Source organism: Arachis ipaensis, chromosome B06 (genome assembly GCF_000816755.2).
Source record: "Arachis ipaensis cultivar K30076 chromosome B06, Araip1.1, whole genome shotgun sequence".
In the NCBI taxonomy this organism is placed as follows: domain Eukaryota; kingdom Viridiplantae; phylum Streptophyta; class Magnoliopsida; order Fabales; family Fabaceae; genus Arachis; species Arachis ipaensis.
Window position 1 is genome coordinate 15,672,073 of NC_029790.2, and position 13,073 is coordinate 15,685,145.

The 13,073-nt window shown below is 41.6% G+C and overlaps 2 protein-coding genes across 2 annotated transcripts; one reads left to right on the forward strand and one right to left on the reverse strand.

Annotated features, from left to right (window-relative positions):
- On the forward strand, positions 8,050 to 9,246 carry LOC107646448 (protein MAIN-LIKE 1-like). The gene is made up of 3 exons (XM_016350630.1): positions 8,050 to 8,121; positions 8,671 to 8,988; positions 9,070 to 9,246. Exons 1-3 carry the CDS (start codon positions 8,050 to 8,052, stop codon positions 9,244 to 9,246), a joined length of 567 nt encoding a protein of 188 aa, XP_016206116.1.
- Positions 10,617 to 12,154, reverse strand: LOC107646446. Its single transcript, XM_016350629.1, has 3 exons — positions 11,634 to 12,154; positions 11,014 to 11,441; positions 10,617 to 10,882 (listed from the first exon to the last, which is right to left on the reverse strand). The coding sequence occupies exons 1-3, from the start codon at positions 12,152 to 12,154 to the stop codon at positions 10,617 to 10,619; spliced, it is 1,215 nt and encodes a 404-aa protein (XP_016206115.1).

Genomic DNA, 13,073 nt, shown 5'->3' on the forward strand with positions numbered 1-13,073 from the left:
TGTATGCTGTGCTGTAACCACACGAATTAAGATTATAAATTAAAATTTTTTTGTCCAAAATATATAAAATTTTATTTTTTGTATTAATAGTAAATTTAATGTGTTTACATGTTAGTTAAATTCTAAGATATTTTGTGGTCACAAGTCAGAAGACATAAAAAAAAAAAAAGCAAGAAAGCTGGCTCTTCCAAATTGAGGGCTGAGTTTGACTCAGCATTGAATGGGTTTGGTGTTTTCTTGTGGGAGAGATCAGAGGTGCACATTAAAAACCATTGGGTGCTACTAAAACTTTTCTGTTTCTGTATTTTGATATTTGAACCAATTTTCCGTTAACGTATATTTTTGTGGTGGCAAGTTTATGGGAGTCGGTGGTATACTGGTGTTAGCGGTGATCAGAAATATGTCTGGTGTCTCGTCTTTTTATAAGTGTTGATTTCACTAAAATATGAAAAAGCTCGGCAGCTTCATTTTGAAACTGACTTCCTTTTAAGCAACGGTAAATGTGAACAATAAAAAATCTTGAAATGAATTACATAAAAAATCTCTCTACCTAAATTTTATATGGAGAAAATCTTGAAAGTTAACCCCTCTTAACTAACATCATAGCTAATATTTATACTTAAAATTGAACAATAAAAAATATCTAAAATTAAAAACAATAAAACATCCAAACTCAAGTAAAAAAATATTTGAAAGTCAAATAAAATAAAATCAAGTTATAGAATTGAGGATTTATAAATTATGGTTTAGAATTTAGATTCATTTAGAATTTAGGGTGGCTAGAGGTGATGACCGTGACTAGCGACCACGGTGGTTAGTGGTTTATAGTAGTGGATGAAATTATGATATAGAAATTAAAGAAAAGGGAAAAATAAGAAAAAATGATAAAAGTAGTTTCAAATAATAGAAAAGTAGTATAGGTAAATAATTTTTAATTAATCAACTTTAAACAACTGTAATTAATAATTAATAATTTTATATTTTTAAAAAAATAAAATTTAAATAATCATTAATTAATGATAATTTAAAAAATCAAATTATCAATTGATAACAAATTGGCTTATAGGTGACTGATTGGGTGTTAGTTACCTAGCAGAATTCGAAAAGAAAAAAAAAGGTGGTGGATTTAATTATTAACGAGAGAAGATGAAGATAATAATAAGGACAATTTATAAATTTAATGTATTTTTTAACAAGGTCAACTCAAAATTTAATAATTAGTATTTTTGTCAAATAATACTAAGTTTTTTTATACGATAAATTTATTATTAATTTTTTCTAAATTTTTTAGTTTAATTTAACAAATACATAACAAAGATTTTGAAAATTTAAATTTTATATTTTTTTATAAAAGATTTTTCAATTAGTAGTTTTATTATATAACCTAAAAATACATATTAGCTAAATCTTAAATAAAAAATCAAAATTTGTTAATTGATAAAATACAATATTCTTTAGTTAGTAAATATTATTTAAGGATGAGCCAACTGAGGAGTATAGATCACCTACTATTATATGTTTTATTTTGGGCAATTTACGCATCTAAATTGTTTGATCCCCAATATTACGCAAATACATTGTTTCAGTTTTTAATACGCAAATGCATTGTTTCTATATTTTATGTAAACCGCTACTGTCAGTAGCGGTTTACGTGTGAGTGTGTGTGTGTGTGTAAACCGCTGCTGGCAGCAGCGGTTTACGTGAGTGTGTGCGTGTGTGTAAACCGCTACAGCCAGTAGCGGTTTACGTGTGATGGTTTGCCTATATAAACCGTGGTTGCAGCCGCGGATTATGTGTTTAGAAGGTTTGAGGAGTTTTCTAGAGAGAGGAAATTGTAGAGAGAAGTCAGAGCAAGTTGTGAGCGGCCCCGCTGGCATCAAGGTATGGGTTATGCTTTTTTAAGTTTAACAAATTTATTGGGCATATTTTAAATTTTGTGTCTCATATGACTTTAATTTAGGTGGTCTGCCTACTTACCTCCTAATGATGGAAAGGAGCAGAGGGTCATTAGGTATCGGCTTGCATTGGATCGACTGACCGCTCGTGATGTAAGTTTTATAGCAGCAAGAGTTTTACTTTTTGTTTGATCTCTATTCGTGACTAGATATATACTTGTTATTGTAGTCCTTGATGAGTTCTTAAATTTCAGATTGTGTGGGAGCCCTACTCCGCAAGGTGGAGTACAACATATCCCCGAGGATGCTTTGAACGTAGACTGGCTGCATGCTAAGGACGGTAGGGGTGGCGATAGGTGGTTTCCCCACTACTATCGAAAATGGCATGAGCATTGGGAGAACCGACTTGATGCCGTCATTTCCGTTGAGCGAGTGGCAGATCCTGGCCCATCTGCAGATTACCTAGATTGGTGGTACCGAGAGGCTCAGCGGTTCCTTAGCCCTGGGGCTGCATTTGCCGATCCTAGAGGCACCCAGATACCTCCGGAGGCATATCAGAGAGGATCCTCTCAGGTTCCACGCAGATCACAGCTACCTGATATGCCGGACAACCGTCGTGTTGAGAGACGCCGTCGTGTTGGTACTAGGGACACTGGTCGAGAGTGGAGGTGGTTACATGATGCCATGCAGGAGGATGACGCAGGCGGAGATGCTAGAGATGAGGTCGATCACCGTGTTTGTCGGGCTAATGCCAGACGTGGGAGAACTCCGGATGATACACAGCACGCAGGCGGAGTTAGTGGGACCGCAGCGACTGAGGCTGGAGGGGATACATTCACTAGCAGAGCTTATTCTCAGATGCCGGAGTTCACACCGACCATGACTATGGATTTAGATGATCAGCTGGTCAGTCCACGGTTTTATGCAGACTTTGCTGAGTTGATTAGGGATGATGCTGGCACGTCGAATGTGCAGTTTGGTGGCCAGTCTTACCAGCAGCAGATGCCGGATGTGCAGATGGAGACCGGAGCTTACCAGCCACATATGACGGAGATGCATTCCCAGCCACATGATTATCAGGGTCAGTATGGGGTAGATCTGAACGTGCCTGCAGGTAGTCCGTTGGATACTTGGTTTACTATGGGGGGCACCCCCCAGTCCACGTTCGGGTTAGACCCTCCACGTGATGATGTTGGACAGGAGGCAGCCCGACCGACTCGAGTCAGACGTCCAGCTCGATGTGGGACAGGATCTCATCTCCTTGGTGACTTTCATGATGTTGCGAGGGATGATCGCGATGGTTAGCACCATGTGTTGTTGTTTTTTATTTCTCGCTATGTAGTTTATTTTCTGATTTAGGACTTTTATGTTTTTTATATTTGGATGACTGTTATTTTGGGTACTTGTTACTTTATGTTTTATGCCCGTTGGACCTTATGTTTAGTCTTGTTGGAAGGACTTTTATATTGTTCAGTTTTTACTTTATGATTAGGTTGAGACAGTCTATTCTTTATCGATCTATTAGCTAAGATGGAAATTAAGCACAATATCTCTAGAAAAGTGAAACACAACTACCGATATTATCATTAACAAGACAAAACAAAAAGACTAAAAACTCATAACTGATAAACGAAAAGACTAAAAACAAATAACTTAAAACTCATAACAAGCAGACACGCTTGTTATCACGGAAACTACGACAAACGAAATAAGTAAAGATAAATCTACATCCCACTAGTAGATCCTCACTGAGGGCAAACCCGTCGGGTATGACCGGGCTGCCTGCACAGACCACACCTCTTAGGTCGGCTGGTGTCGGCTTCGTCCATGTTGTTGCGGATGCGGGTGGACCGTGGTCGTCCTTCTCTAGCCCTTCTCATGCCCGGATCGGGTATAACCGTCGGCCCGTCATATGGTGGCCAAAGCCCCTCTGGAATACATGGTGAAAAGGACATCTCATACACCTTAAAGACCTCAGACATGATGTACACCTCATCAACATAAGTTGCCCAATCTAGGCGTGACTGCGCACAGCATGCGAGGGCATGGCAGCAGGGGTAGTGCAGCGCCTGGAAGTATCCACAATCGCAGGTGCGATCCCTCAGAGAAACCTGATAGCTACCCAAAGAGAATTTCCCGGTGGGAGTCGTCTCAGCCACAGTATAGTCAAGCTTATGCCTATCAAACACTGTCACCGTGAAGCACCTCGATTCCTTCAGATTACGCTCAATGGCCTTAACTACTGCCTGTGAAAACCGGTGCCCGGACCCTAACTGTGCCTCTGCCGTCTGCCCCCGGACAACAAACAACTCGGCCAGCCGGAGATATGTCGACTTAACCAGAGACGTCACCGGGAGGTTTCTTGTGCCCTTCAAGACAGAGTTCACACACTCAGAGATGTTGGTGGTCATGTGACCGTATCTTCTCCCACCATCCTTATGCTGTGTCCACCTCTCATAAGGCATTCTGTTTGCCCATTCGCACATAGCCGGGTTCTCCGTCCTCATTATATCAAACCAATAGTCGAATTCTGCTTCTGTCTTCGCATACGCGGCATTCACCAGCCACCTCCTTGCATCCTGTCCCTTGAAAGTGAGGGCAAAATTTGCAGCGACATGCCGAATACAAAATGCCCGATAAGCATGGGGGGGTTGCCAACCACTATCGGGGCTCTCTAATGCAGCCTTGATGCCGTTGTGTCTGTCAGAGATCACGAGAATACCTTGCTGTGGAGTGACATGCCTTCTAAGGTTCGATAGAAAGTACGACCAAGAATCTGCGTTCTCTCCCTCCACGAGTGCAAACCCAACAGGCAAAATGTTTGAGTTACCATCCTGTGCGATCGCCAACAACAACGTCCCGCCATATTTGCCATACAGGTGTGTGCCGTCGATGCTTACCAGCGGCTTACAGTGGCGGAAAGCCTCAATACACGGAGGAAACGTCCAGAACATCCGATGAAAGAAGACTCTATCTTCGTCAAGTTGGTCACCCACCCTAACCGGGGACGTCTTTAGTAGAGCAACGGAACCTTCCATCGTGCATGTGACCCCAAGGATCCACCGTGGTAGATTAGCATATGACTCCTCCCAATCGCCATATATTTGTGCTACTGCCTTCTGCTTCGCCAACCACACCTTCCGATAACTAGGCATGAATCCATAAGTCGCCTCCGTGGCCTCTTGCAACACCTTAATAGACACCGACGCATCAGCTCGAACCAATGGATAGATCCTCGCACAGATAACATGATAATCAAGCTGCTTGTGGTCGCTTGATATCGATGTGGCCATACACGTGTGTGGACCGTTGTACCTCCTAACCTCCCATGTGCCCTTCCTTTTCCGCATGACTATCCGAATCAACCACGTGCACCCGTTACCAAACTCCTTGCATCTCCCTTGGTATTTCAGGTTGTCGGACTCCATAACCTTGTACTCAACTCCACGCCGAATACTGTAATCCTTCACACTCAACACGGCTTCCTCTTTACTCTGGAAGGATTGGCCAATCTGAAATTCAGACATATTTGTCCCATCATGCATCCCCTGCCCCTCGAATGTTGCATCAGCATTCTGCTGTTGGCCGAAGGCTTCCAAGTTCAAAGAAGAGAGGTGGGGAGGGTACTCCTGTGTTGCAGAACCGGAACATCCATGGGCTGAACGTCCGCCTCTTCGAATATCATCATCACTGTCCCCACCAATATCGACAGGCTCCTCATCCAAATCATCGTCAAACAGTGCATTCTCAACCCGATCCGGTCTGGCATCGCATTCAAAATCAGGAACAACAGGACCTACATATGCATGAATAGCCCCAGCACGTTCGGGCTCCGGATTCGGAACTGCCACTGCTACCACAGGCATCGATGTTGAGGCACCACCGGCTGGGATCGACTGAGGATTAGGGGCCGATGCACCTGAGCTATCCACACCATCTTCCAACTTCGCAAACAGCTCAGTTACCCTCACCTCCGGAAAACTACGCCTGCAGTGAAACAAGACATGCAAGTCTTCATCCGACCCGATCACGAAGGTCTCATATCTCACACCAGTTGAGACAACATCAATGGGAATCTTGTAAAATAATTTTTTTACCCACTTCGTCCCACACACACCGAGCTTCCGTAATATGCTTTGCTTAATCTCCGCCAACGTATTCGAAGATCGGATAAAAACACTAAGTGGTTCTCTATCTGTGAATTTTACACCATGCCTTTTGCTCTTTTGAATTTTTCCAGAGCAGTGAACCAGAGCCACAAAACTATCCTCTCCCTCCATTTGTGAATAACAATCTACTTCTTCACATTTGGTCCCTCTATGGTTTATATAGGCAGCCCCATTCAGACACACACACGTAAACCGCTACTGGCAGTAGCGGTTTACACACACGCACACACTCACCTAAACCGCTGCTGCCAGCAGCGGTTTACACACGAACTTACACGTAAAGTAGCGGTTTACACACACACTCACACGTAAACCGCTACTGGCAGTAGCGGTTTACATAAAATATAGAAACAATGCATTTGCGTATTAAAAACTGAAACAATGTATTTGCGTAATATTGAGGATCAAACAATTTAGTTGCGTAAATTGCCCTTTTATTTTTATACCTATCACAAAAAGAGTTCAATTATAAAAAGTTCATTATTCTTAGTTAGCCGACTTTTTGAAATTATTTTTATCCGAAATTTTAAATAGTAAATTCTAAATCTTAAATTCTCACTATAAATTTTAAATCTATAAAAAAAATTAGAATTANNNTATTACTAATTATTAGATAATTTAAATTAAATATCAAATTATTTAATAATTTGTAATATTATTTACACACAAAAATATTTTTATAAAATTAGTCAACATTAAACTTTATATATCGTCAATATAAAAATATTAGTTACAATTCGTTTGTCAAAATCCCTCAAAAAATCAAAAAGCTCTTATCTTGTATCTATCACTCGCTTGAAGCTGAGATAACTTATTTCCATTGATTATTCATCTTTCAATATAGTCTTATCGAAGTACCAATTATTATGTAATGTTAATTTTGATGTATATTCCATCCTAAAGTGTTAATTAAAGTCAAGTCTCGTAATTAGTAGGAAAAGCAAAGCCAGTAGCATTGGTTATTTAGTTTGGTACTCTAAGTAGATAAACTTTTAATTCAGCGAAAATTAATATTCAAGTAATATAGAGTAAAGAAAAACTCAAACACATAAATAAGAACAAAACAATTTAATTTGAATTTATAAAAATATTATGTGGATGAGAATGATAGATTAATGAAATGTTTGTTAATGTGTTATATCAAAAATAATATTTTCACAAATTATCATTGAACTCTTCGATAAATTTAAATTCTGATCTGATTTTAAATGTCAAAAATATTATTTTATTGATCAAGTTATTAGCATATATTAGATTCAACTATTTATGTACTCAAAATTCTAAGTACAACTTGAAAAACGTATGCTATAGAAATCATAATGGTACAAATATATTTACGAAAACAAATCTTTCAAAAACTATTTTTACATTATTAGATATAATTGTAGTTTATAAAGATTTGGCAGTACTCTAGATATTCTAATATCACAATGACGCAAACGGATTCAGAAAAAAAAAAATCAAATATTCCTTTCACCCCCTCATTTCAGTTTCATTTACATCTTTTAATTTTTGGGCAAATCACTATGGTAAGCTAAGGGTAGAAGGAAATTACGCAAATCAGCCAATTGAAAAATTGGTTCATGAATCCACCAATGCACATTATTATATAGTTCGAATTAGCTTGCTTCGAACTCAATTTACATGTAATTCGAATCACATATATTCGAACTACACGCACGCACACACTCACTCATTCGAATCAACCTGATTCGAATTACACAAAACTTAATTCAAATCAGGGTGATTCGAATTACACCCAAGGACGAAACCCTAAGTAATTCGAATCAGGTTGATTCGAATTACTTGTTTGTTAGCTCTAGTAGTAATTCGAATTGGGATGTTTCGAATTACACTTGGTTCACCTATAAAAGGAGTTCGAACTACCCTCATTCGAATCACTTTTCCAAACTCATACCTTACAAAATCCCAGAGAAAACGACCTAGATTCACTCCGACAAAGGCTCGAGCAGGATACTGAGGCGATGGGGGATGATCCGGAAAGACTATATCGTTTGGATGGAGTTGCTCATATAGCCGGGGTCATCAACGACGATGTTAGTAGTTAAAGTTGTTTTTTTAGTGATTTGTTTTAGTGGTTTTGCAAGTGGTTTTGTAAGTGATTTTGCATGTGGTTTATTATATTGGTTTATGTTAGTGGTTTATGTTAGTAGTTTAGGAAGTGGTTTTGTAAGTGATTTTGCATGTGGTCTATTGTAGTGGTTTATGTTAGTAATTTTGCAAGTGGTTCTGTAAGTGATTTTGCATGTGGTTTATTTTAGTGGTTTATGTTAGTGGATTATGTTAGTAGATTATGTTAGTGATTTTGCATGTGGTTTATGTTAGTAGTTTTGCATATGATCTACTTTAGTAGTTTTGTTTGTGGTTTTGTTGGTGGTTTATGTTAGCGATTTTGTTAGTGGTTTCGGAAGTGGTTTATGTTAGTGGTTTTGTTAGTGGTTTATTTTGGTGGATTTGTTAGTGGTTTTTTTAATGGTTTTGCATGTGGTCTTTGTTAGTGGTTTATGTTAGTTTTTTCTGTTAGTGGATTATGTTGTTAGTGGTTTTGTAAGTGGTTTTAATTATGCGATCCATCATATGCGCAGCCCCAGCGATGCATCTCGAGCATGCGACGGCAGCAGGGCATGCGACTCGACGAGAGGTACGTTTCGTACTTACAGATGGCCGGATTATACCATCTTGCGAGATTGAACGATAGATGGTTCAGATTGGATGAGCCCCTTGTCAGTGCTTTTGTCGAGCGGTGGCGTCCGGAGACGCACACATTCCACATGCCATTCGGGGAGTGCACGATCACACTACAGGACGTGGCGTACCAGTTGGGGTTGCCGGTCGATGGACGTTATGTCAGTGGTTGCTTGACGGATTTCCAGATATACATCCAGGGTAGCCGTCCAGCGTGGGTGTGGTTCTAGGAGTTGCTTGGAGTGTTACCTCCTACAAACCAAATTTAGAAGTTTGCAGTGAACTGCACCTGGTTCCAGGAGACCTTTAGAGAGTGCCCCGAGGCAGCCGACGAGGAGACAGTGAGGCGCTATGCTCGTGCCTATATCATGATGCTGTTGGGCACTCAGCTGTTTGCCGACAAGTCCGGCAACCGTATTCACATTAGATGGCTACCCTACGTGGCTAGGCTTGAGGAGATGGGTGGCTACAGCTAGGGGTCGGCAAGACTAGCGTGGTTGTACCGGTGCATGTGCCGAGTGGCCAACAGACATGTGGTGAAGTTAGTTGGCCCGTTGCAGTTACTTCAGTCTTGGATCTTTTGGCGCTTTCCTAGGTTTAGACCTGCTGGGTATGATACGTTTAGCTGGCCCTTGGCCTCGAGGTACTGTTGTTGGACTTTTCTATTTCGAGTTAAATTATTTTGTTCCATGTCCGCCTATAATGTTATACTATTATATCACACTTTTCTTTCGCTATAACACCGATGTGAGTTGCAAGTGGTCAGGTCACAATCCTTCCGCTATCGAGAAGGGACCTCGAGTGTAGATGTGGAGGCTGAGGATAGACCTGTTACAGGCTGGGGATGTGAGTATACTAACCGCTTATGTTTAGTTAAATAACGTTTCATACTTCGGTTCACGAGGTGACCTAACATTGTTGATATGTATTTGCAGTTTATTTGGATGCCGTATAGCTCTCCCGATATCCTTAAGGTTGTGCATCCGGAGGTGTTGGAGCCTCGTCATACGGCGTTATGGCGGTGTGTGACTTCATTGATATATTTCGCCGTCATAGAGTGGCATCAGATTGATCGGGTGCTACCGCAGTTCGGCGGAGTACAGCCCCGTCCCAGCCCGCCCTGAACATCGACTTCTTGATGTCGAAGGATGGCAGAGGTGGTGATCATTGGTTCTCGTACAGTTTGCATTTCTGGCATCTTCATTGGGAGAGCCGTGCGGATCACGTTCTCCGGTTTGATGTTGTCGCAAACCCAGGTCCCTCACATGACTTCTTGGATTGGTGGCGTCAGCATGGTAAGATGTTCTTTTCACCAGAGATGTACCTTGGGGATCCGAGATCCGTGCCTATTCTTGTTGAGGTGATGCAGAGGGGTGCCGGACAAGTTCCTGAGATGGACCGTGTTGTCGACGTTCCAGATAGGCGTCGGGTTGAGCGGAGAGCTCGTTTCGGGACTTATGTTGTATGACTTATGTTTATAATCAATGTTGTATGTTAGCTTGCTTTGTTTATTTAAGTTATGTATGTGTAGGATCCTAGTTGTATTTTGTTATTTATGTTACGTACCTTATTGACTTATCGTGTATCAGTTACTTTGAAAATTGGTGTACCTTATTTATTTAAGTTATTTAGATATTTTGCTTCTCGTGTAGCAGTTACTTTCAAGATTGCATTATTGCCTTATTTATTTTAGTTAATTTGATATTTCACTTCAGAAACGGAACACATTGATTAATTAATAACCCACACGAAGTACATCACACTCGGAGATATTTGTTGTCATGTGACCAAATCTCCAACCCTCATCCCAATGTTGTGTCCACAATGAATACTCAATCCGGTTCGCCTACTCACACATGGCAGGGTCTTCAGATCGCAGAATATCAAACCAGTAATTGAACTCCACCTCAGTCTTAGCATAGGCTGCATTCACAAGAAGCCTCTTTGCGTCCTTGCCCTTGAAGGTCAGGGCAAAATTTGCTGCGACATGTCGAATGCAGAATGCACGGTAGGCAGCTGGAGGTAGCCATCCTCCGTCCGGAGCCTCAAGGGTAGCCTTGATGCCGTTATGCCTGTCTGATATAACCAGCAGACCGGTTGCGGGGTCACGTGCTGACGCAGGTGGGAGAGAAAGAAGGACCAGGACTCGGCATTCTCACCCTCAACCAGTGCAAATGCAACAGGCAGAATGTTGGAGTTCCCGTCCTATGCAATCGCGATGAGCAACGTTCTCCCATACTTGCCATACAGATGGATTCCGTCAATACTGACCAAGGACTTGCAATGACGGAATGCCTCAATACATGGTGGAAACGTCCAGAACAGTCGGTGAAAATAAGCTTGCGACTCGTCCACCTGACCCCCAACTCGAACAGGGCTCGTCCTAAGGACTGCAACAGTACCAGGCATCGTCAGCTGAACTCCTAACACCCACCTAGGGAGCTTGTTGTACGACTCATCCCAATCACCATAGATGTGGGCAACGGCCTTCTGCTTCGCCAGCCAAACCCTCCTGTACGTCAGCCTGAACCCAAAATGTGCTGCCGTCGTATTCAGGAGCACCTTGATGCTGACGAATGCATCAACCCTAACCATTGGCATGATGAATGTGAACCCAAAGTGTGCTGCCGTTGCATTCAGGAGCACCTTGATGGTCACGGATGCATCATCCCTAACCATTGGCATGATGAATGTCGAGATCACATGATAATCCAAACTCCTGTGGTCGCTGGAGATGGACGTCGCGAGACACGTATGCGGTCCGTTGTACCGTTTGACCTCCCAAATGCCCTTGCGCTGCCGGAGACTAAGCATAATCAACCATGTGCACCCATTCCCAAACTCAAAACACTTTCCAACATACTGGCGATAGTCAGACTCCACCACCTTGTACTGTACCCCGCGTCGGATGCTGTACGTCTTCACACTTAACACAGCCTCGTCTTTATCCTGAAACTCTGTCAGACCTGCAGACCCTTCGGCATCTCTAGCACCAAATCCAGCAGGCTCCCCAGGAACCCCCTTCTGCCTCATGGCATCCAAGTCCAAAGATGAAAAGTGCGGAGGGTACTGTTGTGTGCCAGAGCTAGAACCACTTCCTGCCCCAGCTGGCTCACTCGCTCCAATATCATCGCCACTGTCATCAGCAATGATATCCGGCTCCACATCATCATCGTCTGAATCATCCAACAATGCATCTCCCAGACCAGCCGGTGCAGCACACTGTAAAGAGGTCGGCACACTATCCCCTATTCCAACCTCGCCCCCTCCACTATAGTTGAGATCAGTAGCGAACGAAGGGGAGGCGACAGGCTCGACCAGAGGTTCATACACAGGGACGGATGAAGATGCGCTAGCAAGTCTGGAACTAGAACCGGCTACCATGCCTACAGTGGGGGTATTCCAGTTCGAACCCCCCGAGCTGGATACCACATCAACTAACTTCGCCAGTTCAAGTGTCCTAACTTCGGGAAACTACCGACGACAATGAAACATGACCTGCAAGTCCTCATCACTCCTGATCATGAAACAATCATACTTCACGATTTCTTGCAGCACCGAGATTGAAATGCGATAGAAAAACTTCTTAACCCGTTTCACGCCTTCCAGACCAAGTTTCTGTAGTACAAAATTAACTAGGTCATCATAGCTCGTCGTAGGCCTCATAAAAATACTGAGAGGATCCTTATCGGTGAACTTCACACCGGACCGTGTTTTTCTCTTAATCGATTCTCTGTGGTGAACCAACACTACAAAACTCTCATCACTAGCCATTTTTTCACTCTAATGAGATCAATTCACGTTCACACCTTATTTATACACGTTTGGTCCTATATAATTCGAACCAGCCTAATTCGAACTATACATTGTGTAATTCGAATCAGCCAGTTTCAAATTACTTGGGATTGCGTGCTGAGGAGTAATTCGAATCACCCTGATTCGAATTACTGTGTGTTTGTAATTCGAATCAGGCCGATTCGAATTAGTATGTGTTTGCGTGTGTGTATAGTTCGAGTCGATTTGATTCGAATTATATGTAAATGGAGTTCGAATTGACCTGATTCGAACTACATAAAAACCTGCATTGGTTGATTCATAAACCAGATTTTAGTTTTGTGGATTTGTGTAAAATTTTCATCTCCTTAATTTAATTAAGTGATTTGTCCTTAATTTTTTCTTTAGTTTTTTTTTGTAGTTTTTCTTTCGGTTTCTTTTTCTTCCTTTATTTTTCCTTTCTCTTATTCATTTTTATTTATGCATTTTTTTATTTTTATCTTTTTATTTTTATTGTAATTTTTAATTA